The sequence below is a fragment of the Hylobates moloch genome, unplaced genomic scaffold (assembly GCF_009828535.3).
Source record: "Hylobates moloch isolate HMO894 unplaced genomic scaffold, HMol_V3 SCAFFOLD_21, whole genome shotgun sequence".
NCBI classification, from domain to species: Eukaryota; Metazoa; Chordata; class Mammalia; order Primates; family Hylobatidae; genus Hylobates; species Hylobates moloch.
In genome coordinates, this window is record NW_026652296.1 from 17,038,028 (window position 1) to 17,059,716 (window position 21,689).

Here is a 21,689-nt window from a genome sequence, read left to right on the forward strand (position 1 = left end):
ACCGCCATGCCCAGCTAATTAAAAAAATTTTTTTTGGCTGGGAGCAGTGGCTCACGCATGTAATCCCAGCACTTTGGGAAGCTGAGGCAGGTGGATCACAAGGTCAGGAGTTTGAGACCAGCCTGACCAACATGGTGAAACCCCGTTTCTACTAAAAATACAAAAATTAGCTGGGTGTGGTGGCGCGTGCCTGTAATCCCAGCTACGCAGGAGGCTGAGGCAGGAGAACTGCTTGAACCCAGGAGGCAGAGGTTGCAGTGAGCCGAGTTGCACCATTGCACTCCATCCTGGGTGACAAAGCAAGACTCCATCTCAAAAAGAACAACAACAAGGTGGAGCCCGAAACTATATTGATAAAAATGATAAATCGTGGTGGCCAGAAAGGAGAGGGCTTTCTTAAAACAGTCTTCAGTGTTATTCCAAGGGTGCCCCCTCCCCACCGTTCCACCAGTGGTCCTGAGGCCTATGGTCTGGTGTTGCTGAGGGAGAGGACGGCGAAGGTGGGGGGCACTGCAGCACTCACGCAGCATGTTTCTGGTGCAGGGGTGTCTTGTCCCGGTGCAGTGGTGTGGTGACCACCACCTTCTGGCTGCACACTGGGGTGGATGTCAGCGAGGGGCTCTCCAGCTCCAATGTGTCCTGTTTGTTCCAGAAGTTCAGAAACTGCCAAAGAAGAGAGAGGGAATGAGACAAAATGATGTCCTTATAACATTATAAAATAAGAGGTTTTACAAGAAAAAATAATAGATTAGGACACAGGTGACCACGTGAAGACACAGGAGCCGCCAGCATCTATAAGCCAAGGAGAGAGGCCTCAGAAAAAACCAACGCTGCTAAATTTCTTGTCGAATCCACCGAGTCTGTTGTACTCTGTTAAGCAGCTGGAGCAAACCGACACAGGGTCTCTCTCAAAATGCCACTAGCCATCCTGACCCGTGATGAGAGGGTCGTCTCCTGCACCGGGCCACCTCAGGGCCTCGCTCTCTCCCACAGCCTCACAGGAAGAACAGAGCTAATGAGAGCCAAAGCCCTAAGTTATACCTAGGCCCACCAAGGCCCTGCACCACCCCCCACCACTCCACACATCCACTCTGCCCTTCCTTTTCTGTGCCTTTGGTCAAGGTGCTCAAGGAGACCCAGCCCAGACACCTCTCTGCAGGAAGGCCAGGTGCCCCCTACGACCTCTATCTCAGAGAGACCCTGGCACCCATCCCGGTTCCCGAGGCTCTGTGTGTTACTAACAGAGCACCCAGGGGCAACACCCAGAACAGTACGTTCTCAGTGACTTCGCAATTGCTATCACATGGCACTTCCCACACTCTATTCTGTTAATTCATTACAAGCCCATCCCCAGCACTGGCTATCCCAGGTCTTTCCAGGTCCAGGCAGGGCCAGCCAGTGCTGGGGACAACCCATCATCTTCATCTTTGCTCCCCAGTGCTGGCAAGTCAGCTATGAAATAGGTTCCACACATGGACTGAACAAACACGACAGTTCTCTTTCTCTCCTTCATTACCCAGTTACCAGCATCCTCCTCCTCCTCCTGGCAGTCTTCCTGAACTTGCCCAGACTAGATACACATATGCAGCACCATAAACCTTCTCTTTCATCCTGATTATCACATTTTCTGGGTCTTTTTTAGTTAACTGGTCTTCCTACCAGAGCATAAGCTGCATGAGGGCAGAGCCAGGTGTGGTTTTGCTCACCCTTGCCCCAGCACTGAACACTAGGTGTCTGTACCGACCCAATAAGCAGCCAGAGTGGGGTCCACGCACCTGGGAGGGCGAGAAGGGCAAGGTCTTAACAGGTGTGCTCTTGGGTGTGAGGCTGTTACAGGAATCCAGGAAGGACAGACTGGTGCTATTCTCAGTGACAGGGGACAGAGCCACACGCCTCTTCCTCTGCCGCTTGAGCACCGAGGGTGGCGTGCCAATGCCAGAGCCCCCGACTTCAGTGCTGGGGGAAATGGGGATCAGCTCGCCCCGGCTGCTCCGGCTCAGGTCTGAGATGGTGTGGCCATCCAGGCGGTACTCGGTCACGCTGGGCACCGGGGTGGCAGGCTGGCGGGGTGGCAGGACCTGCTGCTGATGTGACGCTTGCAGCTGCACTAGGCTGTTGTTGATACTGTCCTCTGCAGATGGTTCCTCAGGGAGGTCAAATTTACTCAGGTCACACCAAGCATCGGGGTCCTGTCCAGGGAGGGAGGTTAGGAATTGCAATTACTATGCTCTTAATACAAGAGGACTCATTCATTAAGGGAAATACGTAAGTGTCAAGTCTGATCCCACAGCCCAGGACCAATCATTAATATTTCATGCATTTCCTCAAAGTTTTCTATGACTACACATCTGTATTTTCATAGATTCTTTTTTTCTTTAAAGAGACAGGGTTTCACTCTGTTGCCTAAGCTGGAGTACAGTAGCACAATCACAGCTCACTGCAGGCTTGAACTCCTGGGTTCAAGTGATCCTCCCGCCTCAGCCTCCCGAGTAGCTGGGACTACAGACATGTACCACCATTCTCGGCTAATTTTTTATTTTTTATTTTTTTTTGAGACGGAGACTTGCTCTGTCGCCCAGGCTGTAGTGCAGTGGTGCAATCTCGGCTCACTGCAACCTCCGCCTTCCAGGTACAAGCCAATTCTCCTGCCTCAGTCTCCTGAGTAGCTGGGACTACAGGCGTGTGCCACCATGCCCATATTGGCCAGGCTGGTCTTGAAGTCCTGGCCTCGGGTGATCTGACCGCCTTGGCCTCCCAAAGTGCTGGGATGACAGGTGTAAACCACTGCACCTGGCTTCAGCTAATTTTTTAAAATATTTTTTATAGAGACTGTGTTTCACTATGTTGCCCAGGCTGGTCTCAAATTCCTGGGCTCACGTGACCCTCTCACCTCAGCCTCCCAAAGTGCTGGGATTACAGGCATGAACCACAGTACCCAGCCTGCAGATATTTTTATAGAACGAAATATAGAGCATTGAATGGGATGTAACTCATCATTGATCCCTCCTTGGGGCAGCTCACAAAAGTTGTTTCCAATCCCCACAATTCTGCTAGGGAAGCATTACTTTCCCTTTCATACCAAGGAAGCTGAGCTAAGGGGATTCAGTCTTCCCGAAGTTACTCAGCTTCTAGAACAAGCCCATGAGTCACTACAGGTTTTCCCTCCTTTACCCAATAAATCACAACACAAACCAAAAGACTTCTGGACACAGAGGCTTCCACTTTGGTCTTTGGGTTCTGGCCTCTGAGTGGACCCAGACACTAAAGCCGAAGTCTGGTTCCCTAGAGTAGTTCACTCCTGAGGGTGGAGGCCAGCTGGGGGCAGGACCGACCTCAGGCCCACACCCCAACTCAGGGAGGACCCAGCACTGACACTGTCTGGTAGACCAGAAGTACATCCTACAAGGACCACTGAAGTGGGCAGAGCAGAGGAGGGAAGACAGGATTTCCACACATGCAGTAATTCCCCCAACAGGCGCTGAAGGTCATCATGGAAAGAGCCTGAGCTCTGAGCCGGACAGCAGGGTCTAACTCCTGTTCCTGGAGGTCACCGGCTGTGTGAACCTGGCCAAGTCTCCTAACCTCTCTGAGCGTGGGGTGCTCTCACTGTTGATGAGTCCACTACCCACCTCACAGGCTGTTAAAGACCAACTAAGAGCCTACACATTAGTTAGCAAGTGATGGGCCTGGCACGTGGCAAGCACTCCAATGTTAGGTACTGTAATTACTCATTAAGCACTGGCTCCGGCAATCAGTGGGTGCTCAATACAAGCGAGCTGTGCCTGCCAAGCAAAAGAAAACAGAACAGTCTGGGGTAAAGGGAGGTGATGCTGTGGTACACACAGTGTGCCAGGCATAGAGGGACCAACTCTCATCTCAACACTCTCCTCAGGGCTGGGGGGAGAGATGGGGCCCAGTGCTTGCTTCAGAGCTGTGCTGAGAATCTAAGAACGTGCTGGTGCCTCTGACACTCCCTGGAGGTGGGGGCACCACAGACAGACCCTGCAGCTGGGTCCAGTCCCAGCCACTGGGGTCAAGAGGTGAGACTTAGAGTAAAAAAGGCCTGAGTAGATGGCCCCCCAACCCTTCATTAGGTAGTAGCAGGAGCATAGCATGGCAGTCAAGACCACCAAGTATACTTGCTGTGCAACCTTGGGTTCACTACTTGACCTCTCTGAGCCTCAGTCTCACCTACAAAACAGAAATGACACACCTCACAGGATACCATGCAGACTGTATGTTAAGCTCAGACCCTGGCAGTTAGATGTTCTAGGATGGGACACCTGGGTGGGAAGGCAAACACGGACCCCCATAATGAACTCCCCACCCTAGTGACCAGGGCTCTGGTCTTTCACCTCCCAAAACCCGCTCTATACAGCAGGCCAGGCCGATGCAGCCAGGAGCTGGGGTGTCACACCAAGAAGCCCTCCTCAAAGGACACAACCCCACAGCCAACACAGTAACCACAACACGGGCTCAATGGCTGCCCCAACCCTGAGTAACCAGAACCCACTCACCACTCCAAGACCAGCACAAAGCCTTGGCATTTCCTGGGCTCCTCTTCAGGGAGACCCAACCATGTGTGATGCCACAAATACCACGCTGTCCTGTGCTGTCACCTGCCAGTCAACCTTTAGGACTCAGTGCAGTGCCGCCTCCTCGGGGCAGACTTCCCACCCCACCCTGTACCATACATAGAGGTCAGATGCCACCACAAACTCCTGCTGCACACACCGGGAGCTCCCCAAGGATAGGGACTGCATGGTGACGACCCTGGTGTCCCCAGCCCTTGGGTCAGGGTTGGGCACTCAGCATCAAGTCAGTAACTGTTAGCAGGGCGATGGAATGAGCAAAAGGATGTGGGCCTGCGAGAGAAGCACTTCCTGCTAGGGATGTTCTGTGTCCACTGTGAAGTGTTGTGACCAACATACCGACTCGATCAAGTCCAAGGCTTCAGAGAGGCTAGAGCCCACAGCAGGGATGAGGAGGTTAGCTGCCTCCACCACCCACTTGTAAGGCAGGCTCGTTTCCGGCGGGGAGCCTTCCTGGTCCTCACGCTTCGGGAATTCCTCCAGCGGCTCTGGCGTTCGCACTGCATCCAGATCTGTAGGGATGGGCTCCTGCTCCTTCGATGTGGTGCCTGCTGCAGGTTCCTCCTCACTGCTTTCCTCCTCCTTTATGGTAGGAGGGACGGAGGGCCAGTTGGTCAGAAGACTTCCCTGTAAGACACAAGAGTACACCATTTGGATTTCGCTGAGATATAGGCTATATAGTAGTTTCCAGCTAAAGCACACAACCTGAATCTAAGAAGGAAACTGTGATGAACCCAAATAGAGAAACATTCTACAAAATAATTAGCCATACCATATACTTCAAAAATGTCAACATCATGAGACTAAGTAAGGCTGACTAAAGGGAAAGGACAACTAAATGCAATGTCTGGTCCTAGATTGCATCATGGGCAGGGAAAAATGGAATATAAACTGTAGATAAAGATCCTGAATTAGGCTTAAATTCCCTGGATTGAATATAACTTTATTGTGGTTATGTAAGCAAATGGCCTTATTCTTAGGAATCTATGCTACATAACTAATTCTCAAATGGCTCAGATGAAAGAAGTAATACACAGAGGTTGGGTGCAGAGGCTCACGCCTGTAATCCCGGCACTTTGGGAGGCCGAGGTGGGTGGATCACCTGAGGTCAAGAGTTTGAGATCAGCCTGGCCAACATGGTAAAACCCTGTCTCTACTAAAAACAAAACCAAAAAAAATTAGCCAGGTGTGGTGGTGGGCACCTGTAATCCTAGCTACTCGGGAGGCTGAGGGAGAATTGCTTGAACCTGGGAGGCAGAGGTTGCAGTGAGCTGAGATCGCATCATTGCACTCCAGCCTAGGTAACAAGAGCAAAACTCCGTCTCAAAAAAAATTAAAAAATAAATTTTTAATGCTTAATAAACATTAAAAAATTAAAAGACCAGGTACAGTGGCTTATGCCTGTAACCCTAGCACTTTGGGAGGCTGAGGCAAGTGAGTCCCTTGAGTTCATAAATTCAAGGTTGCAATGGGCTATGATCACACCACTGCACTCCAGCCTGGGCAACATAGCAAGACTCTAATAAAAAAAAAAAAGCGGGGGGAGGGGGCTGGGTATGGTGGCTCACACCTGTAATCCCAGAATTCTGAAAAGCTCAGGCAAGAGGACCCCTTGAGTTCATGAGTTCAAGGTTGCAGTGAGCTATGATCACGCCACCGCACTACAGTCTGGGGTACAGAGCAAGACCTTGACTCATTAAAAAAAAAAAAAAAAAAAATCACGCCTGTAATCCCAGCACATTGGGAGGCCAAGGCAGGCAGATCACGAGGTCAGGAGATCGAGACCATCCTGGCCAACACAGTGAAACTCCATCTCTACTAAAAATACAAAAAATTAGCCAGGCGTGGTGGCAGGCGCCTGTAGTTCCAGCTACTTGGGAGGCTGAGGCAGGAGAATGGTGTGAACCCGGAAGAAGGAGCTTGCAGTGAGCCGAGATCACGCCACTGCACTCCAGCCTGGGCGACAGAGCAAGACTCTGTCTCAAAAAAAAAAAAAAAAAGGCGGGGCGTGGTGGCTCACACCTGTAATCCCAACACTTTGGGAGGCCAAGACAGACAGATCCCTTGAGCCCAGGAGTTCAAGACCAGCCTGGGCAAGATAGGGAAACCCCATCTCTATAAAACAAACGAACAAACAAAAAGTGAATTTTACTGTATGTAAATTATACCTTTATAAAATAAAGAAAAAAGCTACCAAACTGGGAAAAAATAGTTACTACATGATAAAGGAGTAACATCCTTAATATACAAATAAAATGTACAAACCAGTAACAAGACCAAAAAAAAAAAAAGACAACCAAGCCAAATAACAAATTGAGGGGTAATTTGTTTGTTACTCACCCTCATTAATAGTAAAAGAAATGAAAACCAAAACAATGAATCAAAACATCACATTGCACACCATAAATATATGCCATTTTTTTTTTTTTTTTGAGATGGAGTCTCGCCCAGGCTGAAATGCAGTGGCGTGATCTCGGCTCACTGCAAGCTCCACCTCCCGGTTCACACCATTCTCTTGCCTCAGCCTCCCTAGTAGCTGGGACTACAGGTGCCCGCCACCATGGCCGGCTAATTTTTGGGGTTCTTTTTTTTGTATTTTTAGTAGAGAAAGGGTTTCACCATGCTAGCCAGGATGGTCTCGATCTCGTGACCTCATGATCCGCCTGCCTCGGCCTCCCAAAGTGCTGGGATTACAGGCATGAGCCATCGCGCCCAGCCGTTGTTGTTTTTTGAGACAGAGTCTTGCTGTCGCCCAGGCTGGCGTGCAGAGGCACACTCTCAGCTCACTGCAACCTCTACCTCCCGGGTTCAAGTGATTCTCATGCCTCAGCCTCCTGAGCAGCTGGGACTACAGGCGTGCACCACCACACCCGGCTAATTTTTTATATTTTTAGTAGAGATGGGGTTTCACCATATTGGCCAGGCTGGCCTCAAACTCCTAGCCTCAAGTGATCCGCCCACTTCAGCCTCCTAAAGTGCTGGGAATACAGGCATGAGCCACAGCCCCTGGTCAATATATGCAATTTATTTGTCATTATATTTTAATAAAGCTGAAAAAAAAAGATCAACTCCAAAGTAATTCAATCAAATAAGAATATGATAATGCATTTGTTGCTCATTAAAATTGGCAAAGTTTTTTTTTATATAACCATAGCTGGTATTGACAATAAGGCTGGAAACAAGCAGTCCCATATATTGCTGACAGCAGGATTAAACAGTACAATCCCTTTGATAGCAATTCAGCAATGCTTATGAAAACTTCACATGTCCACGCTATTTTACCCAATCATTCCACATCTATAAAATCAACCGGCCGGGCACAGTGGCTCACACCTGTAACCCCAGCACTTTCGGAGGCTGAGGTGGGCAGATCACGAGGTCAAGAGATCGAGACCATCCTGGACAACATGGTGAAATCCCGTCTCTACTAAAAATACAAAAATTAGCTGGGCATGGTGGTGCATGCCTGCAATCCCAGCTACTCGGGAGGCTGAGGCAGGAGAATCACTTGAACCTGGGAGGCGGAGGTTGCAGTGAGCCGAGATTGCGCCACTGCACTCCAGCCTGGCGACACAGCGAGACTCCGTCTAAAAACAAAAAAAATCAACCACACAGTTCAGCAAATGTACAAAGAAACTGAACAATGATGTTCATTATAGCATTGATGGAAATAGTAACAGATGTTCAACAATATAACGGTTAAATAAGATACGGCAAATTCAGGAATGCTGGAGATCTGAATACACATAACAACATGGAAAGATATGTTAAATAGAAAAAGAAAGTTGTAAAACAGTAAGACATCATCTAATTTTAGGCCCGGCACGGTGGCTCACGCCTGTAATCCCAGTATTTTGGGAGGCCAAGTGGGCAGATCACCTGAGGTCAGGAGTTTGAGACCAGCCTTACCAACATAGAGAAACCCCAATTAGCCAGGCATGGTGGCACACACTTGTAATCCCAGCTACTCGGCAGGCTGAGGCAGGAGAATCACTTGAACCCGGGAGGTGGAGGTTGCAGTGAGCCAAGATCATACCACTGCACTCCAGCCTGGGCAACAAGAGCAAAACTCCGTCTCAAAAAAAAAAAAAAGTTGAGATGAGCAGGCTCAGCCTTCTGCATTGCCCAATTCTATACGGTTGTTAAGTTTTTGCAATGATCACGCATTACTTCTGAAGCAGAGGAACCAATTTTATAACAGCAAGCACTGACCAGTGAGTGGAGGAAGTTGGGAGTGGTCCCATACACGAATTAACAGGCAAAATTCTTCTGGCAGCAATCTAACAAAATGTATTAAGAGGTTTTTTTCTTTTTAAGACAGAGTCTTGCTGTCACCCAGGCTGGAGTGCAGCAGTGCGAACTCGGCTCACTGCAACCTCCGCCATGCCAGTTCAAGTGGATTCTCAATTATCATGCCTCAGCCTCCCGAGTAGCTGGGATTACAAGCCTGTGTCACCATGACCACGTCAGCCTCCCAAAGTGCTGAGATTACAGGTGTAAGCCACGACAACTGGCCTGTTTGCATTTTCAAAGACAGAGCCTCACTCTGTTGAAATCCTGGGCTCAAGTGAACTTCCTGCCCTAGGCTCCAAAGTAGCTGGAAGTACAGGTGTGTGCCACCACATCAGCTTTTTTTTTTTTTTTTCTGTAAAGACGGAGTCTCCCTATGTTGCCCAAGCTGGTCACGAACTCCTGGTCTCAAGGAATCCCCCCACCTTGGCCTCACAAAGTGCTGGGATTACAGGAATGAGCCACCATACTCAGCCAAAAGGGTTCCCCCCACCACCATATATATTTGTCCATCTCTAGGAATTTCTCAAGAAATAACTGCACAAAGAAGCAGTCATTTGGCCACAAGGGTGACTATTAGCGTTTTATCTCTAATAACAAAATACCAGTAATATCCTTATCTTCATCAGTAAGAAACTAGTTAAATAAATAGCACACCAGAAAGACAACACTGGAGAGAAATGGGTAAGGCTGAAATCAACACAGTCCAGGCACGGTGGCTCATGCCTGCAATCCCAGCACTTTGAGAGGCTGAGGCAGGTGGATCACCTCAGGTCAGGAGTTTGAGACCAGCCTGGCCAACATGGCGAAACCCCATCTCTACTAAAAATACAAAAATTTGCCAGGCATGGTGGCAAATGCCTATAATCCCAGCTTCCCAGCTACTCAGGAGGCTGAGGCAGGAGAATCACTTGAACTCAGGAGGTGGAGGTTGCAGCAAGCAGAGATGGCACCACTGCACTCCAGCCTGGGCAACAGCAAGACTCTGTCTCAAAAAAAAAAAAAAAAAAAAAAAAAACTGACCTCCTGTGCTCAGGGTTATGGTTATGGTCTGGGGCTTGGTCCCAGCCCAGCACAGCCAGCACTCCAGACACTCAGTGTCAGGGGACAAAAGCCAAGTCAATAACTGGCTTTCAGCACAGTAGAGTTTTTAAGAGACTAGAGATCTGTTCACTCTGTCCTATGCTGAAAGTCTTCTATGAGTCGGCTGATGCCCACTGTTTCTCTTTGTGGAATGGAGACCTTTTCTTCAATCAGAAGTAAAAGATCAAAAGCATACTACTCAGATGTACAAGAAATTATCAGAAGTAGACTCCTCTGGTTAAGAGATGCACATGGAGTTGAAACTAGAAAAAGAAGTCGTTTTACTTTTCATTTTATACCTTTCTCTACCATTTGAAAGTTACCTCATAGGTGCATTCATATTGGGAAATCGAGAGATATTCTCTAAAATTGAAAAATCAAGAAATAGAGGCAAAAACACAATATATCACTCTAGCAGGGCACTGTGGAAGAATTGTAGCTGTCAACAAGTTATCTCTACTCAGTAAGAAGAGGGAAAAAGATTTTTTTAAATTATTAAATAGTTCACACCATGACAGAAAAGATTAGAAAATAACAAAGGACAATTGTGTTACCTACCACACATCCGGCATCATCAAATCTTAATGTTTTGTCATGCTTGCTTCAAATGTTTATTTATTTATTATTTTATTTTTTTGTGACAGAGTCTCACTCTGTCACCCAGGCTGGAGTGCAGTGGCGTGATCTCGGCTCACTGCAAGCTCCGCCTCCCGGGTTCACGCCATTCTCCTGCCCCAGCCTCCCGGGTAGCTGGGACTACAGGCACCCGCCACCACGCCCGGCTAATTTTTTGTACTTTTAGTAGAGACGGGGTTTCACCGTGTTAGCCAGGATGGTCTCAATCTCCTGACCTCGTGATCCACCCGCCTTGGCCTCCCAAAATGCTGGGATTACAGGCGTGAGCCACTGTGCCCGGCCTTCAAATTTTTATTTTATTTATAAATAAAAGCTGGAGTGCAGTGGCGGGATCTCCACTCACTGCAACTTCCACCTCCCAGTCTCAAATAATCCTCCCACCTCAGCCTCCCAAGGAGCTGGGACTACAGGTGCACAAAATCACACACAGCTAACTTTTTTTACTTTTTATAGCAATGGGGTTTCACCATGTTGCCCAAGCTGGTCTTAAACTCCTGGGCTCAAGAGATCCATACGCCTTGGCCTCCCAAAGTGCTGGGATTACAGATGTTAGCCACCACGCCCTGCCCAAATTTTTATTTTGAAAAATAACCTTTAGAGATATAGTTAAAAAATATAAATAAAAACTTTGCTCTGGTGTATAGGACAGTGGATGTTAACATAAGTATATACTGATTTCATTTTTAAAACTGCAAATGTAGCTGGGGCATGGTGGCTCACGTCTGTAATGCCAGCACTTTGGGAGGCTCAGGTAGGTGGATCATTTGAGGTCAGGAGTTTGAGACCAGTTTGACCAACATGGTGAGACCCCATCTCTAAGAATACAAAAATTAGCCAGGCATGGTGGTGTGCACCTGTAATCCCAGCTACTCGGCATACTGAGCTAGCAGAATCGCTTTAACCTGGGAGGCGGAGGTTGCAGTGAGCTATCACATCACTGCACTCCAGCCTGAGCGACAGAGTGAGACTCCACCTCAAAAAAATAAATAAAAACTGCAAATGTAGTGCCAGATATGGTAGCTCACATCTGTAATCCCAACACTTTGGGAGGCCAAGGAAGGTGGATCTCTTCAGGCTAGGAGTTCAAAACCAGCCTGGCCAACGTGGTGAAACCCCATCTCTACTAAAAATACAAAAATTAGTCAGGCGTGGTGGTGCATGCCTGTAATCTCAGCTACTCAGGTTGCTGAGGCATGAGATAACTTGATCCCAGGAGGCAGAGGTTGCAGTGAGCCAAGATCACACCCTGCACTCCAGCCTGGGCATCAGAGCAAGACTCTGTCTCAAAAATAAACAGCCTGCAAATGTAATACTATAGGATTTTAATTGTTAATTTCTAGAAAAGTCAAAATTATAGAGACAGAAAACAGATCACAGTGCAAGGAGCTAAGGGCCGAAAAAAGGCTAGAAAAGGAGCACAAGGGAATTCTGGGGTGATGGGATCGTTCTATACCTTGACTGTGGCAGTGGTTACATGGCTGTATGCTTTGTCATAACTCAAAACTGTTTATTAGAGTATGTAAATTACAACTCAATACATTTTTTAATTAAAAAGATAGAGACGCCTTTCTCGCTCCCCGGCCATCTTAGCAGCTGCTCTTGGTTGGGGGCCGTCCCGCACCTAAGGCAGGAGGATGGTGGCCGCAAAGAAGATGAAAAAGTCACTGGAGTCTATCAACTCTAGGCTCCAACTCGTTATGAAAAGTGGGAAGTAAGTCCTGGGGTACAAGCAGACTCTGAAGATGATCAGACAAGGCAAAGCGAAATTAGTCATTCTCGCTAACAACTGCCCAGCTTTGAGGAAATCTGAAATAGAGTACTATGCAATGTTGGCTAAAACTGGTGTCCATCACTACAGTGGCAATAATATTGAACTGGGCACAGCATTTGGAAAATACTACAGAGTGTGCACACTGGCTATCATTGATCCAGGTGACTCTGACATCATTAGAAGCATGCCAGAACAGACTGGTGAAAAGTAAACCATGCAAAATTTTCCTTTAATAAAATCTGCTTGTTAAAAAAAAAAAAAAAAAGATAAGAGACAAGGTTTCACCATGTTGCCTGAACTGGCCTCCAACTCCTGGGCTCAAGCAATCCGCCCGCCTCGGCCTCTCAACTTGCTGCGATTACAGGTGTGAGCCGATGCACCCAGCCACCTCTGATTTTTTTTTTTTTTTAATTGCAAACATGCTTTCAGTTTTAAAAAATTAAAATGAGCAACAGGTAAGAAGGAGGCCACCAGCAAGGAGAGATGGAGGCTGACCAGCAAGGAGAGATGGAGGCTGAGGATCTCCTTAACTAATTCACAATTTTATATAATCCGCTTGCTCTGCTATCCTTCATCTGCAGGCAGACAAGTGCCAGTTATGTGCAGAAGTGTCACAAGGCCCCAGAAGCACATGGCCCACTTTTAGACTCTGTGGTAGAAACTGACCAATAGCTGTGGACAAGGTGTTCAATGAGATGGTGTCAGATGAATGTGAAATCAAACCAAGCCAAAGGCTGAGCAGCTGTCTCACCTGGCCTTCCGTGGGCTGGGCACTCTGGAGGCCGTCCTTGTCCTCGAGCTCCAGCAGCAAGTACACTGGGGGCTTGCAGTCTTTGGACTCACTCAGGAAGCCTCCTGTGTCCACCTTCCTTTTGATGGTAGAGTTCCAGTGATTCTTCACAGCATTGTCTGTCCTGCAGGGGGCAGCAGGGGGCCTTTGAACCCCAGCTCTGTGGGTGGGGTGCCACCAGGCACATCACTAACCTCCCTAAGCCAAGTTCCTGCTCCTGTAAATGAATCTTCCACTAGATGAACTCTAAAGGTCTCTTTCAGTTCCAAGATGAAGTCTCACGAGTCTCTAGCCCTAATAATTTACAAAGCATTTCCACGAAGCTCTGTGAAATAAGCAACTGAATCTCTCAGGCTATGGCAAAAATTATAAAACGACATCAGCTATTGTCAGGTTCAGGTAAAAAAAAAAATTTTTTTTTTAATTAAAAAAAAAATGGCCGTGTGTGGTGACTCACCACGCCTGTAATCCCAGCACTCTGGGCGGCCTAGGCGAGCGGATCACCTGAGATCGGGAGTTCGAGACCAGCCTGACCAACACAGAGAAACCCTGTCTCTACTCAAAATACAAAATTAGCCGGGCATGGTGGTACATGCCTGTAATCCTAGCTACTTGGGAGGCTGAGGCAGGAGAATCGCTTGAACCCAGGAGGTGGAGGTTGTGGTTAGCCAAGATCATGCCATTGCACTCCAGCCTGGGAACAAAAGTAAAACTCCATCTCAAAAAAAAAAAAAAAAAAAAAAAAATTATAAGGCCAGGAACAGTGGTCATGCCTGTAATCCTGGCACTTTGGGAGGTGCTGGGCGTGATGCCAGGTACCTGTAATCCCAGCTACTTGGGAGTCTGAGGCATGAGAATCGCTTAAACCCAGGAGGTGGAGGTTGCGATGAGCCGAGATCACGCCACCGCACTACTGCCTGGGCAACAGAGTGAGACTCCATCTCAAAAGTAAATAAAAATAAATAAATAAAAATGAAAAATTTTTAAAAAATTATAAAACTGAAGATATGTGCTTGGAACTCTCATCCCCTTCCCTGCCCACTTCGAATGTGTAGAAACCATAAGCAAACACTCACTGCTCATTTCCACTGAGTCTCACACTGACCTCAGATGCAAGGCCTGTTCACCTCCCACAGACTGATAAGTGGCCAAAGAGGGCAGAAGGCCCACAACTGTTCACCTCCCTGAGCCTTGGTTTCTTTATCTGGAAGGTCAGAAGACTACGTCATACTCTATCACTCACTAAAGATTCAGGGAGGAGACACATCTACAGTAGAACAGTAGCATAAAGCACAGAGTAGATTAGCAGAGAAACATGTAGTAATAAAGGCATAGAGTAATACAGGAGGATGGCATAGTACCACAAAAGTGTATAGAAGTATAGTGGTGAGAAGCAAGCGGCAGGTCAGGTGCGGTGGCTCACACCTGTAATCCCAGCACTTTGGGAGGCTGAGGCAGGTGGATCACCTAAGGTCAGGAGTTCAAGACCAGCCTGGCCAACATGGTGAAGCCCCATCTTTACTAAAAATACAAAGGTACTGTGCTGACACACAGTAGTCACCACCTTCTTTGGAGTGCCAAGCAGAATGTTCTTCCCTTGAAAAGTGAACAGAGAGTAACAGCTTAACTGAGCACCCAGTCTAAGAAGATATCCTCGGATCATTTGCACTCTAAGCCCTCAGGGACGCAATGCTCCTGGGCAAAGGTGTAGGGTAAGGGGTGCTCCTGGTGCTTTGCCCAGATCCTCTGTCCCTACAGCGAATCCAATTCCCCAGCTGCCGGGCATGCTGCCGACGGCTTCTACTATGACTTTATCTGCATAACAGCCCTTGGAAGCAGATCACCAGAGGTCAGGAGTTCAAGATCAGCCTGGCCAACAAGGTAAAACCCCATCTCTACCAAAAATACAAAAATTAGCCAGGCGTGGTGGTGCATACCTGTAATCCCAGCTACTCAGGAGGCTGAGGCAGGAGAATCACTTGAACCTGGGAGGTGGAGGTTGCAGTGAGCTGAGATCACGCCACTGCACTCCAGCCTGGGCGACAGAGCAAGACTCCGTCTCAAAAACAACAACAACAACAACAAAAAAAACGAAAAACAGCCCTTGGAAGGCACAAACAAAGATGCCCCTGGAGTTCCCCGACCCATGTACACATGTGCCCTCCTCACACATACATACCTCACATGTATACATGTGAACACACACCCCTTGGCCTTATAGCAGGCCAAAGCTGGATTTTCCAAGACCCTGTCCCTTGTTTGGCCCTTTCCCTACTTTTCTCCACTCCTTCCCTCACAGGTGAGAACCTTTCCAAGAGATCCCATGCACCTGAAACTGAGTCACAGGTTCCACTTCCAGGGAACCTGACCCAAAACACCTTCCCAGCCCTCCCACTCCCCAAGACCAGAGTCTGCGGTGCCCCAAGCTATAGTGAGACTCATTCTTTTGCTCGCAAACAAAAAGCACCACTATGTGCCTGGCATTATTGTAGGCACTGGGGATCCATCGGTAAATAAGACAGGTGGCTGCCACTGACAGTTAAATCTAGCAGGGGAGATGAATGTTATCTCCAGCTACAGTTGGGGTACACAGTACTCTGCAGACAGGTGTGGGCACAACACAGAGGTCACCAGGGACCAACCACAGTCTGGGAGAACAGAGAAAACTTCTCTGAAGAAATAGCACTCCCACTGAGAACTGAAGGATGAGAACACATTAGCTACACAATAAGCACAAGCGGGAGTGCACTGCAGGCCGACAGAGTAGCACTAGGAGCTCTGAGAAGAGCTCAGGGTTCGAGGGACTGAAAAGAGGCAAAGCAGCTAAAACCAAGTGAGCAGGAGTGACAATGGATCAACGTGAGGCTGGTGGCACCTGTGAGCCAAACAGGCCATGTGGGGAAAGAAGCCAGAGTTTCCAACCCAAGTGGCAGGGGAAGCCCCAGAAAGATGACACATTCAAGCTTGAGCTTTGAAAAGGGATCATTTCAGACTTTGGGGAAAACACACCATCTGGCATTTTCTCTCCCTGCCAGGACCACACTGCCATGACAAAAAAAAGGATTCAAAATAAAGCAAGGCAAAAATTCACAAGGACAAAGAAAAACAGGTAGAAGACAGCCACTAGTAAGAGATTTTTTTTACAAGTTTTCAGAAGATGGAAAACAGGGGAACAATATCCAGCTTAGGGCCAGGTGCAGTGGCTCACACCTGTAATCTCAGCACTTCGGGAAGCCCAAGGCAGGCAGATCACCTGAAGTCAGGAGTTCAAGACTAGCTAGCCTGGCCAAGATGACAAAACCCCATCTCTACTAAAAATACAAAAATTAGAGTCAGGTGTGGTGGCGAGCGCCTGTAATCCCATCTACTCAGGAGGCTGAGGCAGGAGAATCACTTGAACCCAGGAGGCAGAAGTTGCAGTGAGCCAAGATCATGCCACTACACTCCAGCCTGGGCGATAAGAGCAAAATTCGGTCTTAAAAAACATAATATTGACAGAGAGGTAAGCTATTGAAACCACAAAATAAGAACAGGGTGCCAGGCCAGGTGTGGTGGCTCACGCCTATAATCCCAGCACTTTGGGACCAGCCTGGGCAACACAGGGAGACCCTGCCCCTACAGAAAATTTCAGAACTAGCTGGGTATGCTGGCATGCACTTGTAGTCCCAGGTCCTTGGGAGGCTGAGGCAGAAGGATTGCTTGAGCTCAGAAGGTTGAGGCTGCACTCCAGCTTGGGTGACAGAGTGAGAACCCCGTTTCAAAGAGTCTGGGCATAGTGGCTCATGCCTATAATCCCAACACTTTGGGAGGCTGAAGTGGGCAGGAGGTCAGGAGTTCGAGACCAGCCTGGCCAACATGGTGAAACTCCATCTCTACTAAAAATACAAAAATTAGCCAGGCATGGTGGCACACACCTGTAGTCCCAGCTACTTGGGAGGCTGAACCAGGAGAATCGTTTCAACCTGGGAGGCAGAGGTTGCAGTGAGCCCGGATCACACCACTGCACTCCAGCCTGGGTGACAGAGCGAGACTCTGGGCTCCCAAAAAAAAAAAAGAGTGCCAGAAAAGGGAAGAGCCCTTAGAAAGTAAAATTTTTAGTGAAAATAATTTCAAAAAAAAGAGAAGATAAGAAGTCTCCCGGAAAATGAAGCAAAAGAGATGAAAACTAGGAGAAAAGATCATGGAATGCTTTCAGTATTTAGAAAAAAAAATTTCTTTTTTTTTTTCTTGAGACAGCCTCGCTCTGTCACCCAGGCTGGAGTGCAGTGATGTGATCTCGGCTCACTGCAACCTCCGCCTCCCAGGTTCAAGCAATTTTCCTGCCTCAGCCCCGCAAGTAGCTGGGATTACAGGCTCACCACCACATTCACCTAATTTTTTGTATTTTTAGTAGAGACGAGGCTTCACTGTGTTGGCCAGGCTGGTCTTGAACTCCTGACCTCAAGTGATCCACCCACCTCAGCCACTCAACGTGCTAGGATTACAGGCATGAGCCACCATGCCCGTCCATAAACATTATTATTTTAATAACTATCATACATTATTGGAGCAATAGGGATGTATGGGGAGTGGGAAAGCCTAAGAAAGCTAATCTCCTGTAGCAGAGGATCAATATGTAGAATGGCACATCACTTCAAGAGATAATGAACTCAAAAAGATGAGTCTGTTTTAGTAGAGTGATTTAACAGAGTGGTAACAGAGGCTGATGTTTTTCATTATAAACCTTTTTAAAAAAAAAAAAAACACCTTTTAGTAGATTATAGTACTACCTCATTTTTTATCATTTTCTTCTTAAAGAAAGCCCATCTACCCCACATCTCAAGCCTATTCTGTTAGAAGAAACTGAAGTCGAAGAGAAGAGGCTAACCAAGAAGACACAGTGAGCTAGGAACAGGATGAGAACTAGACTCTGGGGTATCCAACTTCTTGCTGAGGTCTCCCTTATCTGTTCTTTTAAGCTGACAGAAGACAGGGCCTTCCCTGGGGAACCACCCTTCCTCCTGACTATGCATGCCTCTAGGAGCCCTGGAGCCAAGGCTGGGTGTTAGAGAACAAGAGCACAGAACCACAGTACCCACCCAGGAACCCTCCTCCATTAGAAACACGGGCCTGGCCTCCTGGGAACCTGCCCCAATCCCCAAGAAGACAGCTTACCTCCCTGGCAACATCTTGGCGATCTCAGCCCAGCGGTTGCCTAGCACCTTGTGGGCCTCGCAGATGATGCGGTCCTCCTCCTCGGTCCAGCAAGACTTCTTCACCTCAGGGTTGAGGTGGTTGTGCCAGCGTTCACGGCACTGCTTCCCCAGCCGGCCCTTCAGGTGCTTGGCAATCAGTGTCCACTGCTTTGTGCCGTACTTCTTAACCAGCTCGATGACCTTAGAGAAAAGCCTCTGGGTAGCCAGTTGCACCAGCCCCTCTCACACCCCCACCATAGCCCTTCACATCCACCTGAGCCTTGCCATGGCCCTGAGAGGTGCCATCTACCACATCCCCTCAGGCAACACTGAGCGGGCTGCAGGGGATGCCACCCAGGATGACTTTGTGTAGCCCACAGGGCCTACCTGAGGATCTGACCGCATCCCTCTCATTTATTGCCTGGAATAAATCTAGGCCAAGAAGGCCAGACACTTTCTAGAGTAGAGATCAAGTGGGGGTAAACAAGGTGCCAGAGTCCTGCTTCCCTCTTCAGGGCTCAACCCAATAAGCTAAGTAGAAAAGAGCAGAGGGATGAGGAGGAACAACACACAGGCAGTCCAAACTAAAGGTGGGAAATAGACTTTCCCACCCCAGCCATGCCCCAGGCTGCCGCCAAGACCCTCCAGCACTTCCATGGAAATTGGGAGGGCACAGGCTGAGCCATGGTAGCAGGCATGGTGGGCTGACCTAGCCAGACCTGAGTCCCCACCTGCCCTCAGTCAGGCTTCCTAGTTCAGGACACAAACCACAACATACGCAGCCATAAGAGCCAGGCCAGGCCCCGCCACACAACAGACACACACATTCTCGCGTGCACACAGACCACGAGAAACTGGGAAGAGTGGATGCTTCTTTTGGCAAAGATTTTGGTGAAGAAATATTTGACCTCATTTCTGTATGGTTTAAATTTTTATAGCAACCACATATCACTTTGATTTTTTTTTTAAAGATTTTATGTTTTTACTTTTTATTTTATTTTTTATTTATTTATTTTTAGACAAAGTTTCGCTCTTGTTGCCCAGGCTGGAGTGCAATGGCACGATCTTGGCTCACGACAACCTCTGCCTTCCAGGTTCAAGTGATTCTCCTGCCTCAGCCTCCCAAGTAGCTGAGATTACAGGCATGCACCACCACGCCTGGCTAATTTTGCATTTTTAGTAGAGACGGGGTTTCTCTGTGTTGATAAGGCTGGTCTTGAACTCCCAACCTGAGGTGATCCGCCCGACTCAGCCTCCCAAAGTGCTGGGATTATAGGCATGAGCCACCGCGCCTGGCCTGATTTTATGCTTTTACTTTTTTTGAGACAGGGTCTCACTCTGTTGCCCAGGCTGGGGTGCAGTGGGGTGATCTCAGCTCACTGCAACCTCCGCCTCCTGGGTTCAAGCGATTCTCCTGCCTCAGCCTTCCGAGTAGCTGGGATTACAGGCACACCAAAACACCTGGCTAATTTTTGTATTTTTTGGTAGACGGGGTTTCACCATGTTGGCCAGGCTGTTCTCAAACTCCTGGCCACACCCAGCCAAAAAAGTATTTTCAAACTAAATTTTATTTTATTCTTAAGAGACAAGGTCTCAGGCTGGGCCCAGTGGTTCACGCTTGTAATCCCAGCACTTTGGGAGGTCGAGGCGGGTGGATCACCTGAGATCAGGAGTTCCAGACCAGCCTGACCAACATGGCAAAACCCCATCTCTACTAAAAATGCAAAAATCGGCCAGGCGTGGTGGCGTGCACCTGTAATCTCAGCTGTTCGGGAGGCTGGGGCAGGAGAATCACTTGTCCCTGGGAGGAGGAGATTGCAGTGAGCTGAGATCATGCCACTGCACTCCAGCCTGGGCAACAAGAGGGAAACTCTGTCTCAAAAATAAATAAATAAATAAATTTTATTTCATTCTTTTTTTTTTTTTTCGAGACAGTTTCGCTCTTGCTGTCCAGGCTGGAGTACAATGGCACCATCTCGGCTCACTGCAACCTCTGCCTCCCCAGTTCAGGTGATTCTCCTGCCTCAGCCTCCCAAGTAGCTGGGATTACAGGTATGCGTTACCACACCCGGCTCATTTTTGCATTTTTAATAGAGATGGGGTTTCGCCATGTTGGTCAGGCTGGTCTCAAACTCCTGACATCAGGTGATCCACTCACCCTGGGCTCCCAAAATGCTGGGATTACAGGTGTGAGCCACCACGCCCAGGCGTTGTTGTTGTTGTTGTTGTTGTTGTTGTTGTTGTTGTTGTTTTTAAGAGACAGGGTCTCACTCTGTCACCCAGGCTGGAGTGCAGTGGTGTGATCGTAGCTCACTGCAGCCTTGAACTCCTGGGCTCAAGCAATTCTCCCAACTCAGCCTCCCAACTACAGGCACCTCACCACCACGCCGAGTTAATTAAAAATTAATTTTAAGGCAAAGTGCCAGTCATGGCTCATGACTGTAATCCCAGAACTTTGGGAGGCCAAGGCGAGAAGATAGCTTGAGCCCTGTAGTTCAAGACCAGCCTGGAAAACTTACAGGAAGACCCCGTCTCTACAAATAAAAAAATAAAAAAATAAAAAAATGGCCGGGCACAGTGGCTCACACTTGTAATCCGAGCACTTTGGGAGGCCAAGGTGGGTAGATCGCAAGGCCAGGAGTTCAAGACTCGTCAGGCCAACGTGGTGAAACCCCGTCTCTACTAAAAATACAAAAATTAGCCAGGCGTGGTGGCAGGCGCCTGTAATCCCAGCTCCTCGGGAGGCTGAGGCAGAGAATTGCTTGAACCCAGGAGGCGAAGGTTGCAGTAAGCCAAGATCGCACCATTGCACTCCAGCCTGGGCGACAGAGCAAGACTCAGTCTCAAAAAAATAAAAAATGACAGGAATGGTGGCTCATACCTACAATCCCAGCACTTTGAGAGGCTGATGTGGGAGGATCATTTGAGCCCAGAAGTTCAACCAGCCTGCACAGCAAAACACTCTCTCTACAAAAATTTTTCAAAAAGATTAGCCAGACATGGTGGCACATGTAGTACCAGCTACTTTAGAAGCTGAGGTGGGAGGATTGCTTGGGCCTGGGAGGTCGAGGCTGCAACGAGCCGTGATTGTGTCACTTTACTCCAGCCTGGGTGACAGAGCGAACCCCCGCCTCAATCAATCAATCAAAAAAATTAGTCAATGCTTTCCAGCCAGTGCAACAGAGTAAGACTCGTCTCAAAAAAAATTAATTTAAAAATGCTTACTTCCAGGCCAGGCACAGTGGCTCACGCCTGTAATTCCAGCACTTTCGGAGGCTGAGGCGGGTGGATCACGGCGTCAGGAGTTCGAGACCAGCCTGACTAACATGGTGAAACCCCCATCTCTACTAAAA

At 48.3% G+C, this 21,689-nt stretch overlaps 1 protein-coding gene and 1 pseudogene across 2 annotated transcripts in view; one reads left to right on the top strand and one right to left on the bottom strand.

Annotated features, from left to right (window-relative positions):
* The window catches only part of MYBL2 (MYB proto-oncogene like 2), a 51,126-nt gene that overhangs the window by 9,483 nt on the left and 19,954 nt on the right, over positions 1–21,689 (bottom strand). For both annotated transcript variants that reach the window (XM_058433042.1, XM_032143284.2), the window contains 5 exons: positions 18,317–18,537; positions 13,124–13,286; positions 4,932–5,219; positions 1,776–2,189; positions 524–663 (listed from right to left, as the gene is read on the bottom strand). In XM_058433042.1, coding sequence (XP_058289025.1) covers positions 524–663; positions 1,776–2,189; positions 4,932–5,219; positions 13,124–13,286; positions 18,317–18,537 — 1,226 coding nt within the window. The remainder of the gene's footprint in view (positions 1–523; positions 664–1,775; positions 2,190–4,931; positions 5,220–13,123; positions 13,287–18,316; positions 18,538–21,689) is intronic.
* On the top strand, positions 12,186–12,584 carry LOC116461502 (large ribosomal subunit protein eL30-like; annotated as a pseudogene).